Consider the following 23,314-nt stretch of genomic DNA (forward strand, 5'->3'; position numbering starts at 1 on the left):
ACTAAACACGGAATAGATGATGATTCACCAAGCATGGAGTTCACGTCTGGCCCCATGCCTGCTTCTGCCATTCAAACCATTCCTAGCAGCAGTGGAAGGGCACAGCGCGGGGTCCACTGGTGACAACCATTATCATGAGTAGGACATTTCTCCCATATGAACGTACTGTATGTCTCTTCCTGGCTTCCTACCACCTGAGTGCTTCCAGACTAGTTGAGATGATATGAAAAGGGAACAGGGAACAGAGTCAAATGCTGTGCTTTAGCAATTCTAGTTGCTAGGACTCACTCTAGCTGAGCATGACAAAGGCACTCTCTGGCTTGGTGAAGTTTCAGACATTAGCTCCTCTCTTTGTATAGCATACAGGGGTAACAGCAACACCAAGCTCCATGGGCAGTGTCTAGAAGCCCTTCCTTCCCTTGTTCCCTTGCTGCATGTGTGGGAAGAAAGAACAACCCTTCCCACAAGCAAATGATGAGACGGGGAAAAAACAGGAGGCTTAACAGGGGCAAAATGCCATGTCCAACACGGTGAAGGAAGCCTAGGCAGAGCTGGAGTGGTACTCAAAACATCTGAAGATGCCACTTTTAAAAACTCTAAAAAGGGCAGGGAAAGTTGAGCGCAGGCAACGTGTGGGATAAGGAAAGTAGGTTTCGAGTGCAGTCCCTGACCACAGATTACCGTGGTGCCAAAGGGAGATCTCTAAGATCCAGAGCCGAGAAGACAGCCTTAAATAACCCACTCATGGACCTACCAAACAAACTACACCTAACCTTTCCCTCTGCCCTGCATTTCCCCTGGGGGACCAGCCACTCTCTTCCAAAAGCCACAAAGGGATTGGCAGCAAACACCCCTGGCAGAACACAAGGAGAACAATGCAACATAGCCAATATGCTGGCTCTACTGCTGTGTCCCCTCTTGGTTTAAATCAATAGTTTATGACATCTACAAGGGGAAACTGTAAATTTAATTTTGTCCCCTGCAGTGCGATTCATATCTTGTTTGCTGGTAACATAATGAATGTGTTTGCCCCCTAGACCCCCTGCCCAGTAGACCAATTTAAGGATAAAGGGAGAGAAAATAGCAAAGTACAATTAGGTAGGTCGATTAATGCCGGATTAGCCAGTTGCTCAGCTAAAGATAGCTTTACAACATACATGAGGGGCAAGGGATAGAAGGAGACACAAGCCTGCAGAAAGAATAAAGAATAAGAAAATTCTTAGCAATAATAACCTTACAGGTGACTTGAAGGTGCACATTGCTTGCTAAACAACTGATAGAGCCTTGCATCACCTGCCAGCCTAAAGCCACAAGAGTGCAGATGCCTTGCCCCACTTGATGCTCATCAGGCATGACCTGTAGTATAACCCAACCTGCCCCAAAGGCTAGAGATAAACAAGGTAAACCCTTCTGAAACTCATAGGCTTAACTGCTCCTGGAAAAGCCACTTGAGGTTGTCACCATAGTAGTCAGAGTGTGCATGAGCTTGGAATTGCTAAGAAACCTTGTTGGATATGCAAATGGAAACCAAACAGTGGGGGTAGTAAAAGTGACAACACTCTGAAGCTAACAGAGAGGAGAACATTGAAGAGCAACAGAGATGACCCAGCAGATGGGAGTCCAAGGAGAGGGTTTCTCGCATCAGGGTGCTCACTGCAACCAAGCTGGAGCGGTGGATGAAGAAACCAGCTCTGGTTGTGTGCTCCCTGCTGCACAACAGAAAGCAAGCCTTGATACATTCTTGTGAACAACCAGACCTTGCCAAAGAAACCTCACTTCATTGCCAATTCCTTTTTCCAGCTGGCATAACCAAGAAAACTCCAAATTAGTTTGGCTAGGTAGATAGGGCAAAAGAAATAATATTTTTGGCCAAAATATAGAGACAAACTTTGCAGCTAGGTCTTAGCTTTACAAAGGGGAGCAAAAAGCCACCACAAAACTGTAAAGAAACCAAAAGTAAGGGCTAACCCACTAACTTGTGGGACATCCAAATGCCAAGGGATTTGGATCTGTAAAGGCATGGTCTAGAGCATTCTGTTCATGTCTCTCTACTTTGTGGTTACAAAAGAGTTGTTAATGCAGTGTGTTTAGCAATACTTCAGTGCTTTTGCTCTTTGAATTAAAACCAAGCAGTGCAAAAATGTATGGAAATTAAAAAAAAAAAAAAGGCAGCAAAACCAACAAAACTCTCAGCTCTCAGAGAAGGCTTAGGTGAGGGGCTGAGGACAACCCTGCAACCTTGTTGTTTCTGCATTGATCTGTCTCTCTCTACTTTAAAACAGCTGCTTTTCCTGCTTTAGCCACCTCTTTAAAACACCCTCCTCCATTCAGCTTCAGAGGCAGCTCCCTATGGATAGGCATTTTTAGATGGATACAGTGTGATCTTTAATAGTTGCTGCAAATTGGCTCTGAGGGCACCTTTCTATGTCAGTTCTGCCTGTTTTCTCTACAAACAGAGAGACAGGGATGGAGAGGATGAGGGAAAAGGGCTTTACAAATAAAACAAACAACAGGAGAGTTGAAAGCAAAGTCACAGCAGAGTCACACATTCCAACCTGAAAACAAGGCTCCTCATCCCAGCACCATAAACAATCTCCCTGACATCAATTACGGATGCTGATCAGACACGCATGCGGGAAGCTACATTCATACACAAATTTGCAGTTTGCACTGTTTGGGAGTGACTGGTTTGTGACACTCCCCTCAGATCCTAACTGACAGCTAACAAGTGTGGGGAGGTGCCACATAATTGAGCGTGCAAAAAATACGGGCATCACTCGGTTTTAGCTGCATGTAAACCAGCCATGAGCAAAGGAGCTCAGGTTCAGCCCTCTCCCCTTCAATTCATTGTGATATCCTCAAATTCACCAAAATTTAAAGACATTGAATAAAACTGGGCAGAATGATGGAAAACCACATCCATATTTGGACTGCATAACAACACAATATTCTGGACACAGGTATCTTAATTTGTGCTCTACTATATTGTTTGAGGGCAAGACTGAAGGGAAACATTATGGTTAGGATCAGAGACAATAGAGAGGGAAAAACCTTTCAAGTGCATTGGGTTTGTAATGGCAAAACATAGCTCATCTCTACAGAGAAACTGTTCGGTTTCAGCTCATTGAAAATGTTGGGCATGTTACTCGACAGCAGATGCAATCACTGTCCCTGGGACTGGAGCAAACATTACTGTCCAATATGCTGCTACAGTAAAGCTTGGATGAATGATACAGCTGCAGCCTGTGCAGGGATACTGCCGGGTTCATAAAACACTTTAGATTGGAAAAGACCTGTAAGATCATCTAGTCCAACCATTAACCTGACACTGCCAACCCCACCACTAAACTGCGTTCCCAAGTGCCACATCTACACATCTTTTAGATAGGTCCAGGAATGGTGACTCCACCACTTCCCTGGGCAGCCTGTTCCAGGGCTTGACAGCCCTTTTGGTAAAGAAATTTTTCCTAATATCCACTCTAAACCTCCTCTGGCACAACTTGAGGCCATTTTCTCTTGGCCTGTTACTTGTTACCTGGTAGAAGAGGCTGACCCCTGCCTGCCACAATCTCCTTTCAAGTAGTTGTAGCGAGTGATAAGGTCCCCCTGAGCTCCTTTACTGCAGGCTAAACACCCCCAGCTCCCTCAGCTGCTCCTCATAAGACTTGTGTTCCAGACCCTTCACCAGCTCCACTGCCCATCTCTGGACATGCTCCAGAACCTCAATGTCTTTCCTGAAGTGAGTGTGTAGTGTTGTCAAGGACAACAACAATGAAATGAAGGCCCAAATTTCTGCCTTCAATAAAAATGCAGAGTCAGGGTGTACATTAGTACTGAAGAGCTAATGGTTGCCTGTGTATCAAAATTTAACAGTGTAATGCCACTGCTGTCCTTGCACCCCATGTTGGTGCTTGCATTCCCTTGTCTCTGACCATGGAACTCTCTGACCATGCATTTACAGCACCAGTGCCATGTTGTCAACACTGCCTGACTTGGCAGCTTCTGGTCTGTCCCTGAAGATATGGGTATGGGTAAGGATGATTGTGTGGAAAGGATTTAGTGGGGAGCATGAATTTTCTCTCCTGCATTACTAGGTAGAAAAAGAAAACTCTTTTTTTCCTCCACTGGCCTCCACCTCTCTGTCCAGTTCTTGTCCCTTCCTCCGTCCTTACACAGCGATTAAGTTTTGTAGAGTTTTGCCCTTCCAGGACAATGTTTCTTACCCATTTTGAGAGCCTCACATACTGATTAAACACTTCTTGGGCTTCACAGTCCCATACTTTCTAGTACTGACAGTTTAATTTCCAGACTCCAAGTTCTTCTGATTCAAAAAATGCCAGATTGTGCATTGTCATGGCTAAAATCAAATTGTTTCCCTTTATTTCCCTGAGTTGGACAGCTGTCTGAAGACTTTTTTTTAAGACCCAAAAGATTATTTCCTAGTATCTGAGGTTGCAGTTTGTAACTACCATTGACATCAAGTGTAGATTCTCTACAATTAGCCATTAAAAAAACCAAAAAACTGAAACCTATTTAATTTTTTTTTCTGTTAAGAAATATTCAAAATTGCTTCCAATCATTATCAGCCTCACCTATGATAAACTGCACATAATTATCAACAAAAGAACTAATGGTGATTCAAGTTAAGAACCAAAAGTATCAAAGAGGAGATACAAAGAGAATAAAAGCAAGGGGCACATTACTCTGACACGGTTATCCTTTTTGTGAGGTTCCTGAGGTCTGGTAACAGCTGCAGTTGGCAAGGGCTCCTATTTTACTTCTCTGTTGGTGGATAATATTGTATTTGCTAGTACTAGGTGAATAGAACAATAAAAGGAATTGGTTAACAGCTTCATAAGCAAAAGAGCTGAGTTTGAATATTTGTGGTTCATTCTCTAATGACACTTGTTACTTGAGAACATTTGACAGCTTGCTGGGTGTCACATGAAAATTTGTGAACTGCTAAGGTTTCATGATTTGTCATACAAAGGCTGATTCTAACCAGACAGCAAGCTAGTTGTTATTCACAGGACTGGCCAAAATAATTAAAATAAATTAATTCCAGTGCATGATAAATTCTGAAGTGCTGTAATTTGTCCTCATGTTTTATTACAGTTTTGGGTTGGTTTTTTTTCCTGCAAGAAAGAGCCACTCCTGAGCAAATAACAGTCTTGTCATTAAGTTGTTTGGTACATGCACAATACAGGTACAAGTCTCTGCCTGATTTCTACACAAGAGTTTGGCCAGAGTTTTCTACAAACAAGATCCCCACTCATGAAGTTACTGGCCATTTTAACCTTGTCTCTCATCTTTTCATTGGAAATTTAAATACTGAGCCTGAAAAGGTGAAGATCACTGCATATAAAAACACATGTTTCTGTAAAATGTTTCCATTTTGACATGCCGGTATTTCAGATGAAAAAAAAAATATTCCAACAACGAAATTGAAAAAAAAAAATCTGACCAACATTTTAGTTACCCAGTTGAGAGAGACAACAATTAGCATGATATTCAGTTAACCAATAAATAAAAGAGGGCAAATACTAAGCAAGTAATGATTCACTGAAGCAAACATTTTGTAAAGAACAGCTGGAGGTCCAAAAATTATTGGTTTTTAGTGAGCACTTACCAAGTCCTAAAACACTGGAAGAAAATCTGAAGCTGCTTAAAAACAAATTGCTTATCACACAGTGACAATGCTTTAACACTCCTCTGCTTTTCTCATATCCTTATTCTTCTCACCATCACCTGCAAGTGAAAACTTCCCCTAGCATTGAGTGCTGCAGGCTGTAACAACAGTAGAACCTGGCCCTGACAAATCAGATTTGTAACTAATATTTCAGGCTTCTTCAGCGCTGGGCTAGAGGGTCAATAGTGGCTTGTAAGGACATAGTGACATCACTGAATCAGTCCATGAGTTACCCTCACTTCAGTGATCAAGTCTCACAAGAAGCATCGCTCCCATTGGATTCTGACACAACAAATGTACCCAATCTTTGAAGAGACAAAACACTGCACACTAAAATGGAGCTGCCACTGAACCTGTGGGCATAGGCAAATGGATTTTATCATGCTGCTGAGAAAAGACTATTACCCCAGGCCCTGCTTGCAAAGCTGGGAGGTCTCACTTCAGAGCACATACTGAAAGAATACACCTCATACCATACCCCCTCACCCCAAACCAGACAGTACTCTTCCCATCTAATGCCAACTGTAGAAAGTAAAACTGGGCAGTGGATTATTAATTAATGATTGTGAAACACATGGGAAGGATGTGAAATGCCCTTACTGCTCCAGGGTGCCGAAGCAAAGAGGCCCTACTGCCTGCATGCACCAGGCTTCATTGTTTGCTGTTTCCTAGCTGAAGGGACAGAGGTCACTTGTTATTTAAGGTCGGCAAAGCTTGATTCTTTACTGAGTCGGAGGAAAGAAGAGCCTATCCCTAGAGCACAATGAGAAGGTATGAGTGAAACACTTAATTCTCTGTGATGACCATGTAGGAAGCCAGGGTCTGGTATAAATCCTTCCTTGTCTAAGCCTGCCTGACTCAGATGCCTGGACAACTGAGCAAGACCCCAGCTCATGCAGGATGCTTGTTAGAGCATGGAAATTAATGCAAATGTCCCAGGTCTTAGGCTACCAGTATAATCATCACCTTTGAAAATGTCTTCTCAAGGATGTTGGATCTGTACTGCAAGGCACAAAACGGGTTTTGGGACATCACCTGCTTTCTAAATCTAACTTCAAAAACTTACCGTGGAAGTTCAGTCTTTTCCATACAGTTTGAGCTAGGCAATTTCCCTGCTACCAAGAGGCCGAATTACCCCTGTGGCAATAAGTATACAAGTACTGGTTCTCCAGAGAAAAATTACAGTGGTCTTAATCCTGGAAGTGATTGTGTAAGACCTGCCTACCAACTCAGAGGAAATATGCTGCGAGTATAAGCCAGTGCCTAGATGGAGAAGTGCCCATCTTGGAGACCCAAGAGCCTGCTAGACAGGTCATTTCAGTGGTTGTTTCAGGTAGAGAGGCTGTAGAGCCTGGACCCTGTTCTCATGTCAAAGCAGAGTAGTTTAGGTAGAGAGGAGCATAAGGAAAATGCTGTCTGGCTGCTGTGGAAAATGAAATGTTCCCCATCTTTGGCATTGGTGATCTATTTCTGGTCAGGGTGAAACACATTTAAATGTGATGTGGGGATTGCTGAGCAAGCCACTTGGAGTTACATGTGCCACTTCTGGCTCAGACTGATGCTTCATCTCCTATCCAAGCAGAGGTTTGAGAAACAAATGATACATGCTCAGGAGCCGACCTCCAGCAGCAGGGGAAATGAGAGAGAACACAAATCTCAGTGAAGAAGCTGCAGAAAGACAACAGTTCACTGTGTTTCCACAACCAGGAGAATTCATGAGGAGAATCTTATTCTTGTGTTTGCCTATGTTTCCTCCTTGAGTCGGCAATATCTAGTGCTCTCTCAGCACATCTGCCTTACTCTTTATTCCTCTGTTGCCCTCCTGGTGTTTCACTGTTTCTTCTCTGGCATTGGAGGCTATTAAGCTTCACCTGCTCTGGTCAGCAAATGAACCAGCAGCACATCTCTGCACTTTCACAGCTAGTGACTGAACCCAACACTTCGAGGGAGGAGACTGCACTTAGGTCCAGAAGGAAAAGGAAATGCCATTGAAGGTGATAATCCTGGGGTAGTGAGTAAAAGCAGATGTGTTCCACCTACTGTGGGTTCATTTAAATTTTGCTGTCAAACACAAGAACAACTGGTGTTCTTCTCCCAAAGCCTTTCTCCTTGTGTCCTGTGGTCCCAGCCAGCTAGTTCATCATCCCCAGTGCTTGAATAAACTAGGGTGGGAGCTAGCTGGGTTTGATCTCTGAGGCTCCAAATATAAGCCCTTGCCCAGTATGTCCAGTATCAAAGTGGACCAGTAAGTTCTCAAGTGTCAACAAAAGCTCTGCCAGGGCAGCAGCCCCCTCCTTTTTTCCTGCACCATAACCTCTGCAAATGGCTCATGGCTCTCCTTGGGGGGGCTTTCCAGAAAGGTGACAAAGAAGACATCAGAACAACCTCTCTGCAGCTGCTGCCATGCAGGCAGAGCCTTGTAGGAACAGCTCATTTTAATAGCTGCAGGTTAAGATTTGTTATATCCTCCTCAATTTGCCTGTGTTCACTGCAAAGGCAAATACAGAAGCAAGTCCCCAGGGCTGGTCATCTTGTGTGCACAGAAATAAATACCAGGGAAGGGGAACAGACAGTGAGTGTGACTTTGTGTGGCAGAGCACGTGCAAGGAAATGCAGGTGGGGTTATGGGGGAATGGCAGCAATATAAGCAGGCCGAGTGGGTGCAGCAGGGTGTGCTCAGGGGTAGTGCTGGGAAGATGCACACAGACAGGTCCAGAGAGTCACTAAATTCAAGTAAGGGTGTTGCTGTGACTGACAGCAAGAGAGAGAGCAGATGATGGTAACACGTGGAGGGTGGTGACTGTGGGGGGTAAGTTGCACAGAGTGAGGCAGGGCAAGCGCTTGTGGTGGTGTGTGAGGGGGGAAATTGTGAGCATGCAGAACAATTTATATCTGAACCTTTCTCCGTAAATTGCTGCAGGGAAGCACAGGTTAACTTGTTTGCTTAAGTTCTTAACTTGTGGGCTTAAATTCTGAAAATGACCTTTTCCTTGAGTATTTCCAGAACACAAAAGCTGATTCTTTAGCCTGTGTGGGGCAGAGGAGAAAACAGGATGGGGAAGGTGTGACAGAGCTCCGAAATGTGCAAATTCTGGGAGCAGTACAGAACATCAGGACAAAATTTTTATTTGCAGAATGGTACCCAGAGTGCTTTGCTCTGCAACTTTGCTGTTAAATGCTATACTTCTAGAGGTCATCCTAACCTAATTAAGTCTCTGTATCTGGTTAAAGCAACAGCTGCACAGTACAACACGAGTTCAGGGACGGCTGAAACCAAGAGACACGTCCTTCATTTGTTTTCTAGCCATAACTGAGTTGCCCATAGGGAGACTCAGTTTGGACAACTGCTGGGAAACCAGATTTGTGTTTTGGTACAGCTGTGCAGCCAGTGTGGCTGGGAACACGACGCTTGCTGTTAACTCCCAGCATGCCAAATGGATATGTAGGCCTGTTGACTGGAAAAAGCAACACATGGTTGCTGGAGAGCCCCAGACAGCTGCACTGCATCATTCTGTTCTGGCCCTTCAGGAGGTGACCTTGAATACATTGTCTTTGAGTTCCTGTCGTTAGACATCACAGGCTTGGAGCTCCTTCTATGTCAATACACCTGCTGAGATAAGAAGTTCTGACAAGAGGAATTTCATTGTCCTCAAAAGCAGAGGACCAAGAGTATACAATCAGAGTTGAGTGCAATGCACCGTGTGATGTGCAGCATTTGTAGGATATGCACAGAGCCTTTTGCATGGAGCACAACAGTCCCATCAATGGATTCCCGTATGTCTCATTTGCAAAAGTTAGCTTGGAGCAGATCTTGACATCCCTTTTGTCTTATCTTCTGTGCTGCCTTCTGCTCAGGACAAACATCAAACTACCAGTACTACAATGCAGGGTTTTATCTTAGGAGGTAGCTCAAGAAACTCTCTCAGCAACTTTGCAGAGTAATGCTGAAAAAACTACGATATGACCACAGCCATAAGAGACTCTGCATTAGAATGGACCAAAATTGTCCTGTCAGAAACACAGAGATGATGCACTGAACCATCCTGAAGACAGCAAAGGTAAGGAACGCAAGTAATCAGCTTCCTTGCAGCAGTTTCCTTCTTATTTATAGCCACTCTATGATTCAGTCAGGCTGGAACTGTGAGTGCAAACACGTTTTCTTTGCTCCTGGCTCTCCTTGGACTTCATTTGCACAGCAAAGCATCACCCAGTGCCAGAGATTTATGATACGCTCAAAGCCCAAACAAGGCTGGATCTGAACAGCCACATATCCTCCAATTTCATGGTGTGAAACGTGTCCCTAGTGGGCTCCCAAGCAGCTCCTGTCAGATTCACTGATCCTGACTGCACCTGTGCAAGTAGAGCTGCAACTCAGCCTGCTCCTAAGAGGCAGAGACTCGGCAAGCTTAAGCTCAACTTCAAACCTAGGAAAAGCTACTGGATGGATCTAAACTTTTGTCAGCAAAACTTCTGGGCCTGGAGACTTGCAAGCTTGCACAGACTCAGATCCAGTGCCAAATGTGGTAAAACCAACTCTTCACACTTCATGTTACAAGCTTCATGCTCGCAAAAGTTGATTGCACTGAAAAAACATAGTGGTCATCCTGTTTCCTCCTGAAAGCTTGTGAAATACTCGTGTGGGACTCAAAGCTTCACAGCTGATGCTGCTCTTCATCAGGATGATCCCAGTCTTTATTGTTTCTATATGGTAGCACCCTCTAAACTTCAGTGCAGACCATGAAGTTGTTGTCGTGGGGCTTGTATAAAAGCTCAGCAAAATGACATTTCCTGCCCGGAACTAGATTTGGTACTACCTTGCTCTAACACAGTCATTCACAGTTCCCTATACTGCAGACACAAGCTTCTCTTTCTTCAGTTTCTCCCCACACCTACCACAGCCCACAAGTGATAAATGAATTTATAAGAGAGGAGTCTGTCCATCTCTTTTTTTTTTTCAAAGCCGGAGAGAAAAGTAATGATCTTGTTCTGGAAGAAAATCAAAGGCTGCCAACAACAGCATGATATGTCAGCTCTTTTAATTTCATTTATTTATTTATTTTATCCAGTTGCTTTAATCCTTGGAGTTTAAAGGCAAAGAATGAATGCAACGTGATGGAAAATGAAGAGCATGTGACAGTATCAAAGAACAAAACCAAAGGAAAGGGGGTGTGTGTTGGGGGAGCCTTGTTAGGAGACACATTAAGGCAATCCAGCTGATAGATGAAGCCTTTTATAAATGAAGAGTAAAGTCTTCGTGTCACTCTTTATCTTTCTTTCTTTTTTTTTTTTTTTTTTGTTTCCCCCCAACTGTTGTCTCTCTCTCTCTCTTTTCTCTCCCATTGTTTTCCTATCCTGCCTCTCCTCTTGTGGTCTCCTGCCATAGGTCTCAGTTTGCATTTGAACTGAAGGGCTGCTGTGGTCATGGCATTACAAAGGCTCCCTCTGCCCAGCTGAGGACAGCAGAGTCTCTGCTTCAGCAAGCCATGGTAGTACTTGCCACTGTGAGACCCTCAAAAGAGACTAAAATTCACCTTATTCCAGTCAGGCTAGGATATTGGTTCACCTCAGTGTCTTGGAGCTATAAACAAGGCATGGCAATCAATCACAGGCAGTGGGAGGCTGGCCTCCAGAGGATTTTGGTACGGAGGTGGGATAAATGCAGCACAGAAGAGTTGCTGTGCTGTATATAGAAGTTGCAATAGAGAGGCAGGTAGGAGGAAAGCAACCCAGAACTGCCTTTTTATCCTTGAGAGAAGAGCAGAAAGACAAGGAAACCAAATCACCACATTCTTCTCTTTCTGTCACAGTTTTGACAACCCCAGGAAACAACTCCACTGGAGAAACTGCTATTGGGTACTGTTTATGATGAGATTCAGCAGGAGTGACTCAGTTCTCACTGTCTCACACACACACAGAGCTTATTATCTGTGATCTTTCTACCTACTGCATGTAAATGTCAGGCCTTCCTCCTTTGAAGTCTCTCGAGGTTGGTCAAACAGGAGAGTTTTCCATAGACCCAGTTTTCCCCAGCACCCTTCATGCCTTGCTGCAGCTTCTCTCTCCTAGCAGAATTTGCATAGCCTCACACATCAGTCCACACCTCTGGCCCTGGTGGTTTCCAAACCAGGTGTCACACCCTACCAGAGCCCAGGTCATGATGTCTCACTGCTATTTGGCATGCAGAATTGGAGGGGAGCTATCTTCTCTTCCCCTTCCAGAGACTGTTTCTTCAAGATCACAAGACAGAGTCTAAATTTGACTCTCTTCCAGCATTAGACATATTTGACCCCTTATCCCCAGAAAAGTTTGTCATGGTTTAACCCCAGCCAGCAACCAAGTACCACGCAGCTGCTTGCTCATTCCCCGCCAGCAGGATCAGGGAGATAATTGCAAAGGCAAAAGCTAGAAAACTCATGGGTTGAGATAAAGACAGTCTAATAGGGAAAGCAAAAGTTTTGCATGCAAACAAAGCAAACCAAGGAATTAATTCACTGCTTCCCACGGGCAGGCAGGTGTTCAGCCATCTCCAGGAGAGCAGGGCCCCATAACGCATAAGAGTTACTTGGGAAGACAAACACCATCACTCCAAACATTCTCCACTTCTTCCTTCTTCCCCCCAGCTTTACATACTGAGCATGATGTCATGTAGTATGAAATACCTCTTTGGTCAGTTTGGGTCAGCTGACCTGGCTGTGTCTCCTCCCAGTATCCCATGCATCCTCAGTCTCCCCAGGAGCAGAGCAAAAAGCGGAAAAGGCCTTGTCTGTGTGTAAGAACTTCTCAGTAATAACAAAAGTATCTCTATATTATCAACCCTGCGTTCAGCACAAATCCAAACCACAGCCCCATCCTAGCCATTGTAAGAAAATTAGCTCTACTCCAGTCAAAACCAGCGTAACATTTCTCTGAGGTCTCAAGGTCACAAACTCATCGTATGGAGAGTGGAGACTGGTGAGTGGCTGAGCAAGCACATGGGCAACCCCAGCTCCTCCCCATCCAGAAGAGCTCCTGTGATGGGGACTGGCAAAGGGAAGAGGGTTAGCACACACAAGGCAGGTACTTTAAGTTCTATCAACATTGGGCCTCTGGGTGAACCACTTTTAACCACACTTCTGTCTCTGCAATAGCGTGGGAAGTGTGACTCCCTAGCATCACAGATGGGAACGATGGGTGGATTGGCAGATTCTGTGTTGAGGCTACTGCACTCTGACCAGTCTCTCTGGTTTTCTAGTTCCTGGAGTGTGTTGCTTAGGATCTGTATGGAAGGTCTCCCGGTCCTAAAATAGACTAAGTAGAATGCAAAGAGACTGCTAATTTCACAACAACAATAAAAAACTAGTCTGTCTCAGCAGCAAGAGTGGCAGCAAGCCTTATATTATTAATTCTTGGAAGGTGCAAGAGATCTAAGATCTTTGCAAGAAAGGCCCAGAACATTTATTTTTTCCAAGGTGCAGTTTTTTCCTTTCCTTCCCTAATCCTAAAGGAACGGGGAAAAAGAAAGAGGAGAGACCCAAGGACAAATGCCACAGAGCAGGCACAAGTCAGGTTAGACGTAATTTGACAGAAAAGGCCACTGGAAGCAGGAAGGGACTTGTCCCCACAAGACTGGAGTGAAATGCAGTGTGCACCAGAGTCACGCAAATGCATGCCAGCAGGACGTGGGTACCAGTCCTGGATCAGAGTCACTCCAAGGTGCAGAGGGAGATGAGAGACACGGGATGAACACCATATACCAAAAAAAAAAAAAAAAAAAAAAGGAGGCAAAATTTTCAAAACATATTTTCTGTCAAACAGAAATCTGGAACAATTAAATGTGATACTTAATTAAACATCTGTGCTCCCATGGAATGCCAAATTTACCTCCTTTCTCCTGCTTAGTAGAGGAAGCCCAGAGATGAAACCTTCAAGTTATGAGCAACTATACCCTGCTGAGAAAAGTGATGGAGTGCTATGCTCCAGAGAACTTAACCAGGCCCCAGAAAATGTGGAGTTGACACTTAAAGGGTTTTCTTATTATTATTGCTGCTGTTATTATTATTATGATTATTACTATTTTTCCTGACACTAAAACTCTTCTTGTCATGTTCCCAGAGGGAGATAAACAGTATGTGCCTGCATTTTAATGGAAATAAATGGGGCCACTCTACTTTCCTGATGCATAGGGTTCAAACACGTTGTGCTAGAGGAACTGTTAAAGGCAGGCACACTTCAGTGGATGCTGGGGAAGCTGCAGGGCTCTCATGGATTTTGTTCAGGAGAGAAACACAAATGTAGGCCTTGGGGACGCATAATCAGGGCTCTCTGCTCTGCTACTGACTTGACTAGTTGGACAGGTGACTTGGTTCCCATGCTCTGGCTGCTTCCTTCCAAACAGAAGGAATAGCTCGATGACCCATGTTATGCCTGGGAAAAACAAGGACCTAAAGGTTTCTGGCATGGTGATAAAATGTATCAGAGGGTAATGTAAATACTTCATACAAGGTGAGAACTGGGCTAGAGAGATTTCCTACATTGCCTTGAGTATTCACCCACCTGCCAGTTACTTTCTGGCTCAATGAGATGCATTTAGTAGACAGATCATATTGCCTGTGCCCATTTTGGTGGGCACGCTCAAGACACACAATGGTGTAAATATGGTCTTTTTCTGCTTGCAGTGAGGGTCAAGTGCTTGATAGTTTTGGGCAACTGTGATAAAACACCATTTCCTAAAATTGTAGGTCAAGGCTTGCTCTCAATTTGCTTTGTGCTTAGGTTTAACACAAAGGCAGCCTGAAGCATCCCCGTCCCCATCACAGAATTGATTGTCTTACTGTGCTTCTCTCGTGTTTTTAGTACCATCTGCTTTATTGAAGATGTCTCTTGTAGCTTTCCTGACATACTGCTCCTTTCCAATATGTAGGACTCTGTAAAACACCTTGCATGGGAAACATCTCAGTATGCTCACCTTATCTTTATCCACACCTCACTCTCTCTGAGTCCTCTGAAAGTGCTACCCATGACATACTAAAAAGGCAGAGGATAAACTTGGTAGGCTTTGTTCACCTCCTCCCCTCAGCTGCTTGGTTTCCTGTCACTTTGCAAGCTGTGGCAGCCATAAGCCACAGGTTCACCTGTGGGGCTTGAGGCACAGAGTGAAAGAGAAAAAAAATATCTCCTTTTGGGCTGCAGCACATCCTAACCATCCTCTGCCCTTTGGAAGACCTTACCAGGACAAGAGTGGTACTTGGGAGCATTTCCTGATACTCTTTTCTCCCAAAGCTGTTTGCTGGAGTGCACAATATGCCCAAATTCACCTTTGTGAGTGCTCAGGTGCTGTGGCCAAGGAAGTCTCAGAGGGACTGGATCGAAATTCCCTGATCTCTGAGACAGAAAAAATCCCACCCGTTCATTATGTTCCCCTCATCATATCTACTGACTCAAACTGTTGTAAAAAGAGACCTCTCTCCCTCCTCTTGGAGATCTGCTCCGCTGCCAGGACTTGAGCCAATCTCATCATCAAGGCACTTCAGTGTATCTTCTTTCAGTAATGACAATCCATGTCTCCCAATTACACAGGCTGGCACCCCCTCTAAGAAGCTCATGTCCTTCATAATATTTACCTTTTGAATGCTTGCAGTCCACGGTGGGAAGCACAACACTCGAGAAGGTCTGCCAGGCATACAGAAAATGGAAAATGTTTTTCAGGAGAAGTACAAAACTCTATTTTTTTTTAAAATAAATATATTAATAAGGGAGGGGGAATACCTAGCAAACCGGCAGAAAAAAAACCACGAATAACAAAAATCCCTTCAGGGACTGCAACTGTAGTCACGTTCTTCCCAGCATGCTTGTCTAATCTCTGCTGATGTTCAAAACACACAGAAGGCACAATCCTCAATGGTGCTGAGCAGACCCTGAGAGCATCCTTTGCTCCCAAGGAACACAAAAGGTACTCAGCTCTTAATAGAAATTGCTCATAATGACTGAGCCTCTGAAGTACATAAGCTGCTCTGAAGGGAGGCAAAGCCATTTTCTTGCTGAGTTTGAAACTAAAAGCTCTGTCTGTTTGGCAGCTGCCATTCAAGTCACGATCAAATCTGGCCTTTCATGAAAATGCAAGCTCATTAAAACATCCAGCAGAGCGTCCGGAGCTCCTCTGAGGAGGTAGAGAAGGGGGGAGGGAAGAAAGAAGGGAGGGGAATGCGGTGTAACCCTCAGCTAGTGAGATGAAAGGAGCAATCACAGTCAAAACCAGGGCTTGATAAGCTGGTTAAATGGCAAATCAGTGTGGAATAGCCACTAAGTGTGGCCACAGGGAGCAGTTATTGGCAAGCAAGGGGAAGGGATGAAGGGGACCAAGGCTAGATAGTAGCCACAAAATATCTCCTCCAACTGTTGTGAATGAAAGCAGAAATGGGCATTTCCATTAGTTGTAGGATTTTTTTTCCCCTTTTTGTTTGTTTTGCCTGCTTTCACAAACACAGCTTGGCTGCTGAACTCCACAGCAGATAAGTGATGTAGAGCTGGTGGGAACTTGTGGCCCTATTTAAACAAAGGTTAGATGGAGTTATCTGGATCGATTGAGCCGATGTTTCCTTGAGCACTAATTCAGGCCAAAAAACTGCCACTGAGAATAAGCTCAGCTGACCTCACTAGAAAGTGACCAGACAAGATGGAGATGTAAAGAGCAGCTTTGGACACGGGTGCCAACTGGGACAACTTTGCTTCCACATGAATGCTACTTTACATAAGCAGAGTGGTCTCAGACTGGCAGAATTATCTCATTACACCCCTACCTAGCAACTTAGCTTAAGATCAGCCCTGCTGACTTGGAACAAGGGCCTCCCTAATCCTTTTTTCTGAAAGTAGGCAGTGAAGGATGCTTTGAGTAAAGGGGTTATCCATCCCCACAACATCCTCTCAGCTTCCAGCAATCTGCTCTGAGTGGGCCTGCCCTCATTTTAGCTGATACGACTTGGGAAAAGGTTTAAACTGAACCCAATCCTCCCATGCACTACTATATATCAGTGTATGTGACCACTCTGTTACACAATCACCCAATTATCTCTATCTGGTAATGACTCCCTGTGTGCCTGTGTGAGCTGGGGAATACACCCCATTAAGCCACACACTTTCTAAACTGTCTTTCAGTCATTAGTGCCACTTGGGACTCGTCTTGCCACTGCTGCTGACTATTTAGAGCGCTGGAGCCTGAGTCACCGTCTCTGATTCATCGCTTTATGCCAGTGTGACTCTCTGGGTCTAATGAAGCAGTGGTGAATCAGGCCCTATGTATCTCGGCTGGCAACAACTCAGTAGCTCCCCATTCTCTACTCTTTTCCCTCTTGGAGTCTGTAGGAAATGCAGAAAATGCTTAGCTTATGCCAAGAGCTAAGCGAGTTCAAAGCAGGGGTGACCAACCACATCCCAAGGAAAGAAAGCACATCTTGTGAAAAGCACAGGGTGAAGCTTATTTCAAATGATGCCATTTTGCAGAATCCAACATTTGTACCCCAGGGCCCAATCCCTAGCATTATTACTGGTTCAAAGCAAATTTTACATCTTATCAACAGCTTTCAAAGGCACAAGCTCATCTGCTGAACAGAGGAAAGGTGCAGAGGCACCAGAAGCATGAATCTCCATAGGTCAGGCTAGCTTCCCAGCACCTTGGCTTCCAACACAATTGAGACTTGCAGCCTTAGTTTAGCCCATCTTTGATTGTGATGTAAAAATCGCTGCCATGGCAAAACAATTCAAGAGAATAACGCTCTCCTCTTTCACAAACCCACTGCGAGTCTAAATGAAGGAAGATTGGAAAGTTCTTTTCTAGAACAAGAGGACCTTTAACTGGGGACTAGATGGGAAGAAGTCACAAAAGATGCTGGCAAAATCACAAAGTCAGAAAAACTCCTCGCAGAGAGCAGCTCTGAACTTTTGTCTCCCAGAAACTGATAGCAACTTCCCCCCTCCTCGCCCCCCACACAACAGCCTTGCAAATCTGTGAAAGTACAGACGAGGAATAAGTGACAAAAGCCTTTGTTCCTAAACGCAAAGTATGGTGCTGAGCTATACCTTTAAACATGTGTTTAAGATGCAAATTCATCACAGGCTGTGGCAGACCCTTCCTCTGAGTCCCCTGTGGTGAGGGGGGCAAGTGAGCAGCCGCTCTGAGGTCCCATGACCTCAGTGGTGCTATGGAACAAGTAAGAAGGAGGGATCCATGGGGAGAGGAGGGTGGCTTGGTCACAGAGCTGGTGTGTGGGCATGTGCACAGTTGTCCATCTCTTTCTTGCTGTTGTTTTTAGGTAAATATGCAACCAAAAGCTTGTCTGAAAAGTAGTCTGTGTTCCTTCTGCCTTGTCAAACTCTTCAAGGGAAACATTATCGCCTTAATTGCTTAATTCCAATTTGCATAATACGGCGCTCTGACAACTGCAAAAACAGGGATGCAAAAGGAAGATTAAGAGCGACATGTGCACGCTGCCAGCCTTTCGCAATTGGGAAAGCAAAGCTGAGGACTAGAGCTGGGACGAGCAGCCCTGCAGGCTTCCACCTCCCCACTCACTCCCTGGGAGCCTTTCTCGCCCCTGCGGCCCCCAGACACCTGCGCACACCACGGGGTTTTCGCTGCCCTCTGGTGGGGTTTCCAACCATACTTCTCCGCCCAGATTTTTTATCCATGGACTGTCTGGTCCAGAACCATTCAGAGAGTCCTGGTTGCACGAGGTGTCCCTCAAAATACGAGAAAGCAAAAAGGGCAGCAAAAAATATGCTGCATGCCTTGAGCATGGAGAATTGCCCTTGGCCTTGCATTGCAAACGATTGAGGGTAGAGCATGGTAAAATCTAAGCCTAAACAAACCGACTCCTCTCGGATCTCCAATTGTATGACCAGTCCTGATATTTGAAAATCTGATTAATTTTTTACTTCATATGTAAAAATTCATGAGTATTAGATGCTGGACTTCCTAGATACTCTTAAGAAAGTCTGTTATCCCAACACTTCTTTTTTGACTGGGAGCAGATGTAGATGTATATAAGAAGACCTCCAGAACCAGAAGGTTCCCACAATTACAAGCACTGTGAGCCAAACTCATTCCCATTTCTGAAATAAAACAAGTGTCAAGAAGGTAATGAAACCATTTTCCTACTTCAAAAAGCCAACAGCCCCAAACTTCCAAAACCCAACTGTGGTGAACACACAGCAGCACAACAGGGAAGCCTGAATTTTCAGCATCAGTTCTGGTCATTTCTTATTTTACCTGCAACATCTTCACACCTTTATCGAGACTGCAATGTAACAGAAGTTCTATGCTTTGTGTCTTGTGGTTTTATTATTCCCTCTCTTTCCCCATACAGCAGGCCTGAAGATTTACGCTGAAGATCAAGCTGAAGGTTTATGTCACAGTTAACAGAAAAAGCACTGATTTCATGAAAAAGAAATGTGAGATTGATGACTCTGCAGATACAAATGGGATAAAAGTCATAAGTTGGACTTTGGTTGCAGTGGAGCATTCCTGTACCAGAGAATTGCATAGCACTCAGGTTTACAAGCTAACTTTGGAGGCATCCTGCTCCTAGATTTGGCACTACTAAAGCAGCTTTGAATGGCATGGAATAACCCTCCAATGTAGGCACAGTGAAACTCCTACAAAGGTATTTGTCACTTATCCCTCATATATATATAGTTGTAGTGGTACAAAAAAATTGAGGCAGACAAGCCCATGGGATACAAACATCCGTGAATTTCTGATCTGAATTTGCAGCTTATGCCTGTCTATATGTAATTGAGACACTAACTGAGATTGTAACAATACAGAATAAAACTAAGAAAGGCAACATGTTCCCGGAGGCAGGATTTCACTGCTTCTTGACACACTTTGTTGAAAAGCTATGTAACAGCCAGAGGCTATTCCTGGTCTGGGGCACCTGGGAAAAATGAGCCTTGTATCCTGACTGATAAATTGGGCTCAAAGTTAGGGAAACAGCTCTAGTAAGAGTCACCAGTGGTGTGACCTCTCAAGTGAAATAAAACAAGCAGCACACAGGCAGAAGTAAGAAAAATCGGAAGCCTGCTGGCTTTTCTGTTTGTAATGAGAAGCTACACTGTTTTAGTCGGACTACAAAGGAATTTGCAGTAGCAAAGCAGAAGATGCTTGTGGAAGAGGTGCAAATAGTTCTCATTTAGCAGCTGGGTACGAAAAAAATCAATGAACGGAGATGTGAACCAAGCAGATAAGTCAAGATATACGGAGCAGGTAAGCAGAGGAGTTTTAACAACAGCCAGTCTCCGAGGAAGGGAGAGGATCAGCAGACACTTGAGAATGAGCAGAAACAAATGGGAGGGAGATAATGAAAAGACCAAGCAGATAAATGTGAATGTCAGATGGCAGCAATCACTCTGCATCACAGCAAGAGGACTTCTTTTCTCTCTTTCATTCTAAAAGGCATAGGAAATAGAAGGGAAAATCGGACCCTTAATATCTGTGGGCAGAAGAGGAGAGCTACCTTTGGTGGGTTATAAAAGCTGCAGCATCAATCCCTGCCGCACCAGAGTAGGAAGCAGCCATTGTCTTTGCTGCTGAGCCCCTTCCAGGAGAGCTAGAGCCCCTTGATGAGTCAGACAGCGTGTGGACGAGTCGAAATCATGAACTTGGGTGGGATGGCTATTTAGGATGGGAGCTTTTCCTGACACTATTCAAACCGCCCATACCGGTAGCTGCCTCCAGCGCCCTTCTCTCCTCTTCCAGACAAGTCCCTGAAGGGCAGGAACAGCACCAAAATGGTGCCTCCTGTAGACAATGCAATGTGGGTGCAGCAGCCAAAGCAAGAAAAGGAATGCTTAGGTTTTGCTTCAGCTTGGGGAGAAAGCTCCCTGGTCCCTGCAGTGGGCAGCAATGGCCCCGAGAAAGAGCTGCTTTCAGTGACTGCAGTGGCAGCCCTACACCTCCTAGAATGTCACTGGTTTAAAAATTATGAAGTGTCCCACGGGCTCCGAGTAATGAAGAGGCTTTGACAGGCTGGAACCAAAGTAGGGTGCAAGTGGGGACGTGGTCTTTCAAAGGCTCTGTTTAATTACAACAGGCTGCCAAGAAAATATTCCCATGTTGAGATGAGAGCAGAATGAAGATGCATTGGAAAAACACTGCTCCTAAGTGAGGCCACATAATATACACATTCTCACCCCTTGTACATAAATCTATTGCTGGCCCTGATCCTGTTGTAGTGTGTCTGTGGGGAAGATGAGTTTTACACTTGAAGGTCCAGTGTTTGGTCTAAGGGAGCTCTGTTATTTTAGGAAGCTGCTAGAATACCCTGTGAACACCTAGGGGTCGATCAGAATTGGGACCTAGCCAGACCACTGCTGTCCAAACATGCCTGTAAGGCTAGAGAACTTCAATTCCCTCCCCAAAACTTCCTTTCACCCTCGCATCTTTAATAAGCTAAAGCACAACTCCACAGCCGAATAAACTCTTCTTCTCCTTCACATAGATGCATTATAGGTGTGGCTTTGATCAAGCTTAGAACCAATGATTGCAGATCATAAAGCATGAGACTAAGTTATTTATTTCTCGCTCTCCTCCCTACCCTCAAGCACTCTACAAGTACTGTCCTCTCCTGGGGCATGGCAGATCTACAGTTACAAACCAGACTGGGTTGAAGTGGACAGCTCTCCCCCACTCCTCTATCCTTCCTGGTTGTCCTCTTTTTTTTCAGCTTTCATCTGCAAGGTGCCCTCTTCATATTGCTCTTCAAAGTAAAATGCTTTTCTCCCTGCCTCTCTCCTGATGCAAAGCATCTGAAACCCTGTTACGGACCTTGTATGCAATGCCTGCTTGGCTGTAACTTACTGTGAAAAATGCCCCATTGCCAGCAAGAGTCTCCCTGAGCCTTTTACCTATCTCAATATGCTACAATTCCACCACCCCCTCCCTGCTTTCATTTTCAATTGCATGTAATCAGTTTTCAGCTCTTTAACCTTATTCTGAGTGCTCTCTTTTTTAAGAATTTGCTATTCCACCCTAAAGCACTCAAAGGGAAAGAAACACACACATTTTAATTAAATTTCTCTCATTTTTTTCCCTTTCATTTGCATATTTATTTTTATTTTTCCCCCCACTTCCATCCCAGAGGAAGATAAATAAATAATTAAATGCAAAAGGGAGAAGGATGTGGAACAATACTGGGAAGGTGACTGGGATGCAGATCACAGGCACGGGCTGGAGGTGGAGGGGAGGACAGTGAAAGAGAGAGAGGGGAGGGGCAATTTAGCACTAAGCTGAAAGTGAGGTCAGGTATGGCAGAAATCCAAGGGTCCTTATGAAAATCCTTTTAGGAAAGAAAGGAAGAAACAGGTAGAGAAGAAAGACTAATGTCATAATATGTTGACGAATGTGAACCAGCTCCTCAGACTATAATCTTTAATGGATTCCTGACCAGTTTCTGCTCCTCCATTGGACTTGCAACCTGTACACCCAGTGTGTGCACTTTGGGATGCTGGGCAGAGACCATGCTAGGGTCCTGGAGTACAGGATGACAGAGCAATGCCCCTCATTTTAGAAATGACAAAATAAAAGACAAATCAGCCTGAAGTCTAATATGAGTGACAAAAAAATGATGTTTCAGAGTGGGCAGAACTAACAGAGACAATTAAAGGGGAATACCAGAACTGCTTAAGATAGTACAAATGAAGACTTGATTATTAAAAAAAAAAAAAAAAAAAGATATTTCATGTCCCTGGTATAATCTTTCCTTCTGTTCTTTTTTTTTTCTCCTTTTTATTTTTTTTTTTTTTTAATGTGAATAAACCTATGCAATTTGGCACATAACTGCACTTGTTCCTTTTTCCTTTTTGTTTCCAGGTTTTGATTTTAACTTGGGAATTTGGTGTGATCTCCTGTGAACCTATTAAGGAATGTCTTCTTGTAGCAGTCCACCTGCTGGTTCTACAGATTCACATTTCATACCTGCTCTTCTTAGGCTGCTTCTTCCCCCAGAGAATCTGTGGTGGTACTGAGGTAATGATCAGGGAATATAAATTCCTCTGTGGAGGACTGCAAGTCAAATGTGAGACCTGCCAACACGGAATCCCTTTGCAATAACCTGGAAATCTGTTACAGTCCCATTTTGTACACAGTTTCATTATTACTCACATATTATCCAAGGACAGAGTTATCATCTTTTCTCTGCAAAATGCATGATGGGGCACTCAGGGTTCTCTTCTCCCCTCTAATAATGACCAAGTCTTTTCTGCAATCTCTATTTGTCCTGATTACTTCCTTAACTGACTCTCCCTGGGGCTGCCTACTCTTGGTATGTAAAGAATTTATTATTATTGCTTGTGTTATCTTTGGCTATTTGGTCTTCAATTTTTTTCTTAATCTGTATTTTACATCTCAGTGCTCCATTTTATGTTCCATTCTATTAGCATCACTTGGATGGAATATCCAATTTTTAAAGGATTCTTTTTCTGACTTGAATAAACCAACACTTGGTACTTAAGTGCATGAGTTTTTCTTACCTTTTTGCTTCCAGGTTTTTATTTTGATTTTCATGTGGGGGTATGGTGCTACCTCCTGTGACTCTAATAAGGGATTTTTTTAAAGCACTTTCCCTGCTGGTTCTTTGGGTTTTAATTTCATAACTT

At 44.2% G+C, this 23,314-nt stretch overlaps 1 protein-coding gene across 1 annotated transcript in view; it reads right to left on the reverse strand.

Moving 5' to 3' along the window:
* Positions 1-23,314, reverse strand: part of LOC113999430 (limbic system associated membrane protein) — a gene marked incomplete at its 5' end in the record, with an annotated part of 259,970 nt that overhangs the window by 194,343 nt on the left and 42,313 nt on the right. Inside the window, one exon of the mRNA XM_039386660.1 lies at positions 15,289-15,337. Within this exon, the coding sequence (XP_039242594.1) occupies positions 15,289-15,337 (49 nt within the window). The remainder of the gene's footprint in view (positions 1-15,288; positions 15,338-23,314) is intronic.

The sequence above is a fragment of the Pipra filicauda genome, unplaced genomic scaffold (assembly GCF_003945595.2).
Source record: "Pipra filicauda isolate LSUMZ 115617 unplaced genomic scaffold, ASM394559v2 scaffold499_size419610_pilon, whole genome shotgun sequence".
In the NCBI taxonomy this organism is placed as follows: Eukaryota; Metazoa; Chordata; class Aves; order Passeriformes; family Pipridae; genus Pipra; species Pipra filicauda.